The following is a 10,873-nucleotide window of genomic DNA, read 5'->3' as shown; positions in this document are numbered from 1 at the left end:
ATTATAACCTAACATGCAGCGTAAAAGTTTACACTTTTAAAATAAAAAGGGGGATAAAGTTTATGGTAGTAATAAATGGAAATGTTTGAAAATACATTTGAAGAATACTTGGATGATTACATTCTGCCCCTGTTCCCTCTCGAGTATTAAAAGTAGGGAATGTTGATCAGTCTGAGCAGCAAAGTCTTCAACACCCTGTGAGCTGTTCGCCACCAGTGAGCCCATCTGTCATTCTCTTATTACTACACACACACACACACACACACACACACACACAGTAATCCTATTTACCACCCACGTCATCCTATAACCAGCAACTGGTTGCTTATATGAATTAGTTGATTCGCCGTGGTTAACATTTGTCAACAAAACCTGTATTTCGAGGTTCTAACTCAACTTATGGTTCCTATTTTCTAGTATTTAATAATTCACATAATACACAAAACTGACACAACAACGGCGAATGGGTGAATAAACATAGTTTGTCATTTAATTTTAAAAAAGAAAAAATAATTTGAAAAAAAACAACCCAGTTGTACGGTTGCCATTAATGACGTGACCTCCAGGGTATGACATCATCGCTTGTGTGAACAGTCACGTTGTTAAGTAACGAGGGGGGGGGGGCAGCCTCGCGTGGAGAACAGCCGCTCGTGAGCGTCTGTGTGGCTATCAACAGGGAGTGCGACCGACGGTAGATCCGGAGCTGGGGGAATGAGAACTGCCAGAATCCGCCCCAATCCTCGTTTGCCCAGCTTTCTGTCCGACTGACAACCATCGGATCAGAACCTCCACCGAATCAGCTCTCGGACGAACCCAGTATCAGGTGAGTGGTGGGTAGAGAACCCATAAAAACCGAGGGGGAAAAGCAGCCTGATTCGGCCGAATCAGAGTCTACCATTCACGGCTTAGGAGAGGGGGGGAGGGGGTGAGTAGTACCGATTGCTATCGACACAGGCTAGTCCCGCACATATATGGGTGCGGTTTGAAGAGTAATTTTAAATTTTTACAAAGGCTGGATAATATGTGTATATTTGCGACTTTTGCTTAACAGAGAACCCCTTGGTGCAGTGCGTTTTACGGTTCCGTTAAGGAATTTTCCCCGTGCTACTAAGCTTCCTAGCTTACTCCTAGCAGCGACCAAATAGGTTAATGCCTTAGGATAGTTTCTTGATAAAATGTTCCGTCGAACGTTTGATATGACGGCCTGTACATTTTCTAAACATTGCTGAGCGATTAGATTCTAGTGTCGCTGTTGTCATACGTGTTTTCTGCCGTAAAGCCAAGTTAAATCCCACCTGACATGTTTCTGGTGCTCTTTCAATCATTCAGGGTCACTTTATCCACAGAGCCGCCGTCCTTGTACCGATGATAAAGCTGCATTTATTATTCATGTGGGGGTCTGGGTGTTGCTTACTTTTTGGGATAGTTGAACGAAGTGACAGCTGCCCATGTAAGAGGCGTGGTGAGGCTGTTTTAAACGTTCCGTGCTAGTTTTCTGGTTCTTTACTATGTAGACGTACAACCAAGAGCCTCCACATAAGCCTGGTCTGAGTAATGGTGCAGCATTTCGCCCATTAAGATCTATTTTACATTTTACTGCTGGAGACGCAGCCCATGCACGCTTGGGTCACATATTTTCTGTCAGACCTAAACCGTGTATGAACTTGTGTTGTGGTGAAAGCAGTCGGTCTGATTGCTCCTGAAACATTCATTTCAAAGCTGCAAAAGTGCTAGCATGGCTGGTTCCGCTGAACAAATGCTTGGCAGGCATCGCTGAACCAACTTGTAATGATGTATGCTTGGCACAGTTATTACCGACCTGCCCTAACCAGCTTAAATGAAACTTTGAGCTACTCTACCAGCACAGAGCACTTTCCAGATGCAGGTTGATGATTCCAGTAGCTGCTCTTACCCCGAACAAGCATTGTTGCACATCTTTGCTTCTGTGCGAACACATGACAGCATATGCAAATGAAGTCCTCATGGAAGCTTGTTTCGTTGCTGCTGTGTGAAATAAAGAATCGGAGGCAGTCAGAACTTTGCCCTCTCGGGCTACGTTGACACTTGGACTTGAGGCTCAATTCTGATTTATTGCGCAATCCGATTTTTTTTTTTTTTCCGTTTGGCTGTTCAGGTTGCATGTTTAAATGCGACCTGTCTGCAGACTGCGATGTCAACAGCTCGATCTCCTGAAGGGACCCGCATGTTCAGTTGAACATTAATGACATCACACACGGGCCGTCGTTCACAGGAGCCAACGTGACGGCAGCCATCGGAGGCAGTCTTTACGGTCCAGTTTGTGTCAGCCAGACAGAATTGTGATGCGCGTTGTTCCGGAAAGACGTCAAAGTCGCATTAAATGCTGCGGTGGTTTTCAAAAAAATAAAAAATAAATCCAATGTGCATTCCACTGACCTCATTTCAAGTTGCCGGTGGTACCACGTTTGGAAGTGGCCTGAATCCTATTCAAAAATGTCAGATTCGGTGCGACTTGTGTCCACACGGTCAGAAACAAACAGGTTCAGGTCACATTTGAGCAGTGCAAAGACAGCTGAACGGGATTAATGGGTCCAGCCCTTGGAACCCCATCCCGGGGGAATGAAAACTACCGTATGAAACCGTCATCTTTCCCGCAATGACATGGTGTCCTTTCACTATCTCAGAGTGATGGAGTGTAAGTAACTGGAAACGCTATTGTACATTAGCATGATTTATCAGGCACTTGAAATGAGGTCGGCACAATGACATTTTTTCTACATTCTTTAAAAAAAGTGCCCCTGAGCAAGTGCTGCCGACTCCTTTTGCACCCAGCTTGTGTGTGTTCACTACTGGTGTGAAAAGGGTGGGTTAAATGAAGAGTTCAAATTCACTATCCCTAATTGCTGAGTGCAAATATATAATGAACTTTTGGAAGATTTGCTTGAAGCTGCAGCATAAAAGCCCTGCACTGATCTGTGTGCGCTACAGCACTTGATTCCACAGAGTTGTCTGAGAGTCTTGACACAGATAGTGCCATCCAGGGCTTTGTGGCTGCTCCGGCTTTCTTTCCCTTGGCAGCGCAGAGTGTTTGTGCTCTTGCACTGGCTGCACGATGCTTCGTTGTGAAAGGCCTGCAAAGTAATGATCTCTGGCAACGTCGCATGCAGTTACACTGAAATGTTGCCTTTCATTTCACTTGCTGTATACCAGGGCTGCGACGAACAATTATCTTTTAACGGCAAATCAAAAGGCCATGTTTTTCAATCTGTCGCCTTTAGCCCAGGGTGACGGGAAAGGGAGAACTCCTCAATGTAATCAGGTTTGAGGCCCAAGTAGAACAGAATTAGACTCTTATAATTCTGCCCGTCCACTTTTTTAGGTCTCTAAAAGAGAATCTGTGGTCACCCTACGCGTCGCCATGATTATGATCGCTTCAACCATCCAGTCACCGGCCGGCAGACGGCTGGTCACAGGGCGGATAAATCAGGCTGGATTAACAGCTGTTTGGATATCGGTTCATAATCATGGTCACATTTCACTGTCGGTAACGGCGATTTGCGTGTTGATAGTTGTGATGCTAATATTGGGACAAAAAGTAAGTATTGTAGGAAGTCGTCGACCAAGTCTATGCATTGGCCCAATTCTGATGTATACTGAGGCTTAGTCTGTTGTGTATTTGTTGCTAGTTTTCCACTTGAGAGATTTGTGGGTGTGATGAAGCCCTATGGCACGTGTACTGTTGCATAGAGACCTGAACAAGACATAACGTCAGGGCACGTCTGTCCTTGTGCACAAATCGAACAAAATGATGCTCCTAGACTTGGAGCCTTGGACCCAAAGCAGCATACTATATTACGGACTCTCATCTTATTGTTCTCTGCTTTTTGCTACACTGCTGGTATCGACCACCCTCAGCATCATTGACCAGGGTTGCTAGTGCTTTGAAAAGTAAATAAAGAACACCTCATTGGCAGGGCCGGCTGGCCTTCACCTCTACCTATGGTTGCCTTCACCTCTGCCTTCACCTCTACCTACGCTTGCCTTCACCTCTGCCTTCACCTCTACCTACGCTTGCCTTCACCTCTACCTTCACCTCTACCTACGCTTGCCTTCACCTCTACCTTCACCTCTACCTACGCTTGCCTTCACCTCTACCTACGCTTGCCTTCACCTCTACCTTCACCTCTACCTACGCTTGCCTTCACCTCTACCTTCACCTCTACCTACGCTTGCCTTCACCTCTACCTACGCTTGCCTTCACCTCTACCTTCACCTCTACCTTCACCTCTACCTACGCTTGCCTTCACCTCTACCTTCACCTCTACCTTCACCTCTACCTACGCTTGCCTTCACCTCTACCTTCACCTCTACCTACGCTTGCCTTCACCTCTACCTTCACCTCTACCTACGCTTGCCTTCACCTCTACCTACGCTTGCCTTCACCTCTACCTACGCTTGCCTTCACCTCTACCTTCACCTCTACCTACGCTTGCCTTCACCTCTACCTTCACCTCTACCTACGCTTGCCTTCACCTCTACCTTCACCTCTACCTACGCTTGCCTTCACCTCTACCTACGCTTGCCTTCACCTCTGCCTTCACCTCTACCTACGCTTGCCTTCACCTCTACCTTCACCTCTACCTACGCTTGCCTTCACCTCTACCTACGCTTGCCTTCACCTCTGCCTTCACCTCTACCTACGCTTGCCTTCACCTCTACCTTCACCTCTACCTACGCTTGCCTTCACCTGTACCGGCATGGTGGGTTGTTTTTGGCCTTCTTGTGAGTGGGACAAGATTCTAAAGATTTGAGCTGAATTCATTAGATGCATGTGAATGATACCAAAATACATGGAAAACAAATTATTGAACAATTTCTTTTAGTGCAAAATAACCAAATTCCCTGAGCTGTGAATAAATTCCTTTTAAAACCTGTTGGATTCTTTGTTAATGTGTTTTGCCTGAAACCACAGCCGGTTAATCAGACGAGTCCAGGCACTACACGGCGCCCGGCTCCCTGCCCAACAGCAACCTTTCTGAAAGGAAGACGACTCAGATCTTTTAAAGTGCCTCGGTTCTCCCACCAGAATCATAGTCCATAACTTGCCGCCTCAATCGGCAATCTTTCCACCAAAGCTGAACCATGGAGCTTGTGTTTGTCTGGATTTCACTCTTCTTCCCTCCCTGCGTTTGTTGATCTCAGCGGGCCGCCGCCCCCTGCCCTCCCAGTCCTCGTCATGTGTCGGTGGAAGCCAGACAGCTGTTGCTGATCATTCCCACACAAGCACGTGGCAGATTCAGTGCGTCTGTTATGGACGTAGCGTACAAGCTCTGGGTGCACCCTCCTTTACTCACCCTCACCGACAAAATGAGGCAGATCAAATTGTTCACCCATTCTGTTGCATTGTGATTCATCCTGTCATTTTATCTTTGAAGACGTGGACAAATTGCCACATGGGAACTTGGTATGTAGTGGAGTTGTGTAGTTGAGCATGTGCGTTTCTGTTGGCAGTGACAACTCGCAGTCATGGAGCTGAGAGTGGGGAACAAGTACCGGCTTGGACGAAAGATTGGGAGTGGTTCATTTGGTGACATTTATCTTGGTAAGTGAAAAATATTGACTATTATTTGCACCCCTCTTATGTAATGTATCCTCCATGGGGTATATTCCCACAATCAGTTATGAACACTCTGCTCTTTGGTCCTCTTTGGTGAATGTAGCTGGGCCCCTATTGTCAGTTTTCTTTGAAACTCATTCATTGTTACACAATTTTCCAGTGTATTTGACAACTGTGGGTGTTTCTGTGCATTCCCAGGTGCCAACATCGCTACGGGAGAGGAGGTAGCCATAAAACTGGAATGTGTCAAGACCAAACATCCACAACTGCATATTGAAAGCAAGTTCTACAAGATGATGCAAGGAGGAGGTAATATTTCCAAACTTTCTATAGCTGTCTCGTGGATTAATCATGAATAACCAAGATTGAAAACTGTGCTCAGCAAATACCAATCGTCTCGGTTCACTCCTGACTAAAATGGCGAAAGGCAGCCGTTTCACTTTAGCTGGATTTTTGCACCAGAAACTCTGACTTGGCAAGCGTGAGACGCAACGATGACAATTCAAACTGTATAATACGCTGAGTCACCGCTAGCATCTTTCCATCATCAGAGCCTGATGCACATAGTGTATCACAGGTCAGCAGGATGAGCTGCGTTCACCTCGGATCAATCACCATAAATAGCTACTGAAATGAATGTGTAAGATTTATTCAACACAGGCTTCCTTTAAGTTTGAAATCATTGTCATTCTAGTTGGAATCCCATCAATAAAATGGTGTGGCGCTGAGGGAGACTACAATGTGATGGTGATGGAGTTGCTCGGTCCCAGTCTGGAGGACCTTTTTAACTTCTGCTCACGAAAGTTCAGCCTCAAGACAGTTCTCCTTCTGGCTGACCAAATGGTAAGAACCAAAACGTGTTACCGTGTGGAAATGTTCAGTGTCTTGATCATCGCTGTAACATTATAGCAAATATAACGAGGAGTTTATCATCTTGATGCGTCTTACCTGTTTGATGCTTTACAAACATTAGCTGCTTACGCTCCAGCTTCTATAAAGGTCACACGCTCAACCTTTAGGTCCTCAATGCTCCTATGCATTAAGTGTACTTGCTTGCCTTTTTAGTTTTAACTTAATTCGGCACAGGTTATGAAGCATATATCCAATGCAATATTTTCCCTAATCCATTACCATAAGTGATTCTCTGAATGTGCAAATGAAATGCCACTAATGCCCCCGTGTAAGGTAAATAATGACAACCTGAACCTGACAGTTCCTCCACTTTCTTTCTTGCTCATCCTTATCAGATCAGTCGTATTGAGTACATCCACTCCAAGAATTTCATCCATAGAGATGTCAAACCTGACAACTTCCTAATGGGACTTGGAAAGAAGGGCAACTTGGTGTACATCATTGACTTTGGTCTGGCCAAAAAGTACCGCGATGCCCGTACGCACCAGCACATCCCTTACAGGGAGAACAAGAACCTGACGGGCACAGCACGCTACGCCTCCATAAACACACATCTTGGAATTGGTAAGAACTCTTTAGTTTGTTCCTGATTTATATTTTATTGCCAGTAACATTTGACTGCTTCTATTAATAATTTATTAACTCATTTACTGGTTGATTACATCACAGTGGCCATATCAGTCGCTCATCAGTTAAACCGCATAGAATTGAAGTTTGTGTTACTACTGATGATTTAAAGAGTTTAAAGGTCTTTTCTCGCCACCAATGCAAAACAGCAGGTATGAAGGCAGCAGACCACCATCCAAATCAGCAGTCAGTGAGTTGATCAGGCTCGAATTGATCTCAGTCCAGACCAAACTGGGCAACCTTTTGGCTTGTTTGCAGTATTAAAATAGTCTGTGGATCTATTTGATCTTTGCAGCCATTGCTGGAACGACATCCCATGAGCAACAGAGAATTTAAAAAGTAAATGAATCCTGAGATACTGAGGGGAGAATGCAAATATACATTATGTTTATTCAAAAAATAATAAATACGCTGCACTTCTCATAATGTATCCAGTCAAAAACGAGCAGTGGTGCTACAGTAGTGTCTTGTTGTAAAACCATTGTCCTGGGATCCCTCTGCCTCCCCCATCTTTCACACCCAACCTCAAACGATGACCAGGATGGATTATCACCAATGACCACTAACGTCAGCATTCAGTAATTCAGCACAGTATATAATTATGGGATTCTCACCAGTTAATTTAGCCCAGAAGAAGCCTCTTGCATAAAGGAACAGTGGAATTTTTACAAGCCAAGATTTTCTTTGACTTGGATGAGTGAAAACATTCTGACATTCTGACTGGATCAGGACTACTCAATTTTGTCCTTTTTTGAGATTTATTCGTACTTTTGATGTGTTACAATGAATTCGGACAATAGAACTGGAGCGAGACCAACGTGTACATGCATGGCCTCGGTCTGACTTATGTCTGTACTGTGACTTGCACCCACAGAGCAGTCGAGGCGCGATGACCTGGAGTCTCTCGGCTATGTTCTCATGTACTTCAACCTGGGCTCACTCCCTTGGCAGGGCCTCAAGGCTGCGACCAAAAGGCAGAAGTATGAACGGATCAGTGAGAAGAAAATGTCTACGCCCATTGAGGTTCTTTGTAAAGGATATCCATGTAAGTGCTTCCTGTGTGTTTTGAGGCCCTGGAATTTGCAGTGTTGCGAAGCTGCTGCTGCGCTGTTGATTTGGATTAGTAGGAAATAGTGAGGTGAAGATGATGCAAACCCTGGTTTTGTGACTTCTAATGCAGACTACACCGCCGATGTCTTATTGTATCTTTATCCATTTCTCCTGTTACAGCCGAGTTCTCCACATATCTGAATTTCTGCCGTTCGTTACGTTTTGATGACAAGCCAGATTACTCTTATCTACGCCAGCTCTTCAGGAATCTTTTCCACCGTCAGGGTTTCTCCTATGATTACGTCTTTGATTGGAACATGCTGAAATTTGTAAGTGTATCTCCATTAAATGTTTTCTGGCCCCACTTGGGGCCATCTGATTGCACCCGTGTTATGCTGTTTCTGTAAATAAATAAATAAAACTGCTCATCTCCCAGGGTGCCAGTCGAACAGCTGAGGATGGAGAACGGGAGAGAAGGACGGGTGATGAGAGAGATGAGAGGATCGGAGGAGCCCCCCGGGGCTCCGCATCGCGAGGCCTCCCTTCTGGTCCGACCTCTGGTGCTGCCAACAGAGTCAGAAACGGGCCAGACCAGGCCATCTCCAATCCTGCCTCACGAGTCCAGCAGTCGGGTCAGTTCACTGCCCAAACGCTTGACGTGAATTCATGCAGAATTTTCCTGAATTTCTGAATCAAATGTGCTCGCTAATGTCGCACATAATGTAATTTTAGGTAACACATCACCTCGTGCAATTTCTCGTGCAGAGAGGGAGAGGAAGGTGAGCATGCGGCTCCACCGTGGGGCTCCTGCCAACGTGTCCTCCTCGGACCTCACGGCCCGTCATGACCAGTCCAGAATTTCAACATCACAGGTAAAGAGAGTCAAAGCTTTAGACTTCAGGTGACCTTCAGTGGAAAAGCTCAGTACGAACAGTGTGCACCAAATTCTTTATTCTTTTTCATCTCCAGGTCAGTGTGCCATTTGAGCACATGGGGAAGTAGACTTCTTTGGCTTTCATGAAATACTAAACTGACAGGTAAGGTCTAATTTGACACATTGGAATGCTGGAATTACACCTCTGATTGAAAATAAAGTAATTTCACTCATTTCTTTTTTGCAGGGCTGCAAATATATTGACCCTCCAGGTTTTTCCCTGAATTTTTACCTTTTTTTAAAATAAGCGATTGCCAATGGACACATGGATCTCTTTGGAAAAGGACGGTACATCTTTAAAGGATCCAGGGAAGCACATGGCTGTGTCAACTGCATTTTGCTAAATGGTGGACCACAATGCAAAAAGCAAATAAATAACTGTAAACACCTTATTATCCCGTGGTTGCTCATACCTGTCCCACCAAACATTGCCACACCACCTCCTGTCTGAAAAATGTGAAGAACCAGGGCCTCCGGAAGCAAAAATCTATCAGGGACGCGCGCATGTTCTTCGTCCGTGTCCAAAGTAGGCTTAGTAAAACTTTATTTTTATTCCCGCAGACAACTTTTCATCGAACGCTTCTTGTCTAGAGGGTGGTTTAGGGTTTTCTGTTGAACAACGGAGAGAAATTTGAGTTTTGGTCCTAAGCGGCACCTTTGAAAAGGATGGCGTGACGTTTTAGCTGTCGTACTATTTGGTGTAGCACTTTGTTTGCTCTGTGGTCCTTCTGTTTACTCTCCCTTAAACTTGGCCACCAAAACCTTCATTAGCACCCCCCTTTATTTTATTTTTTTGCTTGTTTTGGCCTCGTGTTTTTGTTTCAACTCCAGTGGGTGAGGTGACGAACGAGCCTGGATGTTGCAAAGACGTTGCTCAGTCTTGAGGGAAACCTCCTCAGGAAATTCTCATCCTATTTGAACAGAGACCATAGATGCCCATTTTGGCTAAATAGTTTTTTTTTTTTTTTTTTTATTTGTTGTTGGAGGTCACAGGGGAATGGTGGGGGGTCTTTTAGGGATGACCGTTTCAGGGAAGGGACCTCTCAAATAGTTTTTGACTTTTGTTTACGTCACTGTAAATATCTATTTTTTATTTTAAGTTTAAGCCAAAATGCGGTCGTTTGTTTTCCGATGTAAAGTAGAAAAATACATACTAATGGCATAAATTAGGGACTTGGGGACTAAAAATATATTGTGGGATTGACTACTGTTACTATACCAGCTGGGTCATTGACTATGCGAGTGCATATGAGAGCACGCAGTGACTCCCTGCTCACACATAATTCTGTCCTGTCAATGTTTTATCTTTTTATTTATGTTAATGTACTTGTTTTTATTGTGACATAGCTTTGTCCCTTTTTGTTTTATTCTAAATACATGTAATTTATTAGAAGTAGCTCACTCCTGCTTGATTTTTCCTCTCTTCAGGATAGCTTTCAATAGTTCCTCTGGCAAAAATTCAATATTGTCTTTTCTTTTGTACATCTAGCAGCCTTGATGTCATTCAAGAAGATCAGCGATGCAATTGCAGGGATGTGTAAATAGTGTTTTACTGGCTGCCATGACCCAGTGGGATTGTAACCGTTGGCGTGGGGATCTGATGGTCAGGTGTTGAGGGTTTCACTTCATGTATTGTGTACTGATATATTGTACAGTTCTTTAACACATTTTATTTACAACAGTATTTGTGTATATTTTATGAAGTAATAAAATTAATAACGTTGCACACAAGCGTTTTTGCTGACTCTTGATTT

The 10,873-nt window shown here is 44.4% G+C and overlaps 1 protein-coding gene across 2 annotated transcripts; it reads left to right on the top strand.

Annotated features, from left to right (window-relative positions):
- The first annotated feature begins 609 nt into the window (after positions 1 to 609).
- LOC101067908 (casein kinase I) lies at positions 610 to 10,844 on the top strand. Of its 2 annotated transcripts, none has more exons than XM_003964399.3 (11): positions 610 to 823; positions 5,491 to 5,581; positions 5,795 to 5,905; positions 6,291 to 6,439; positions 6,844 to 7,072; positions 8,010 to 8,180; positions 8,366 to 8,514; positions 8,622 to 8,817; positions 8,918 to 9,057; positions 9,155 to 9,222; positions 9,307 to 9,500. In XM_003964399.3, exons 2-10 carry the CDS (start codon positions 5,506 to 5,508, stop codon positions 9,185 to 9,187), a joined length of 1,254 nt encoding a protein of 417 aa, XP_003964448.2. In that variant the 5' UTR covers positions 610 to 823; positions 5,491 to 5,505; the 3' UTR covers positions 9,188 to 9,222; positions 9,307 to 9,500. The 2 variants fall into 2 exon arrangements, with proteins under 2 accessions (XP_003964448.2, XP_011601997.2); XM_011603695.2 differs by having other exon boundaries at positions 670 to 823; positions 8,951 to 9,057; positions 9,307 to 10,844.
- The last annotated feature ends 29 nt before the right edge of the window (positions 10,845 to 10,873 follow it).

This window comes from Takifugu rubripes, chromosome 5 (assembly GCF_901000725.2).
Source record: "Takifugu rubripes chromosome 5, fTakRub1.2, whole genome shotgun sequence".
NCBI classification, from domain to species: domain Eukaryota; kingdom Metazoa; phylum Chordata; class Actinopteri; order Tetraodontiformes; family Tetraodontidae; genus Takifugu; species Takifugu rubripes.
The sequence above is the reverse complement of the archived record's forward strand: the minus strand, read 5'-3'. Positions and strand labels throughout refer to the sequence as shown.

What these genes read in the sequence shown, in the direction of transcription:
- LOC101067908 (XM_003964399.3), top strand. Translation starts at nt 5,506, where the DNA reads ATGGAGCTGAGAGTGGGGAACAAGTACCGGCTTGGACGAAAGATTGGG. An exon ending in ATTTGGTGACATTTATCTTG is followed by an intron (nt 5,582 to 5,794) that starts GTAAGTGAAAAA and finishes GTGCATTCCCAG; the next exon opens with GTGCCAACATCGCTACGGGA. An exon ending in CCAGAATTTCAACATCACAG is followed by an intron (nt 9,058 to 9,154) that starts GTAAAGAGAGTC and finishes TTTCATCTCCAG; the next exon opens with GTCAGTGTGCCATTTGAGCA.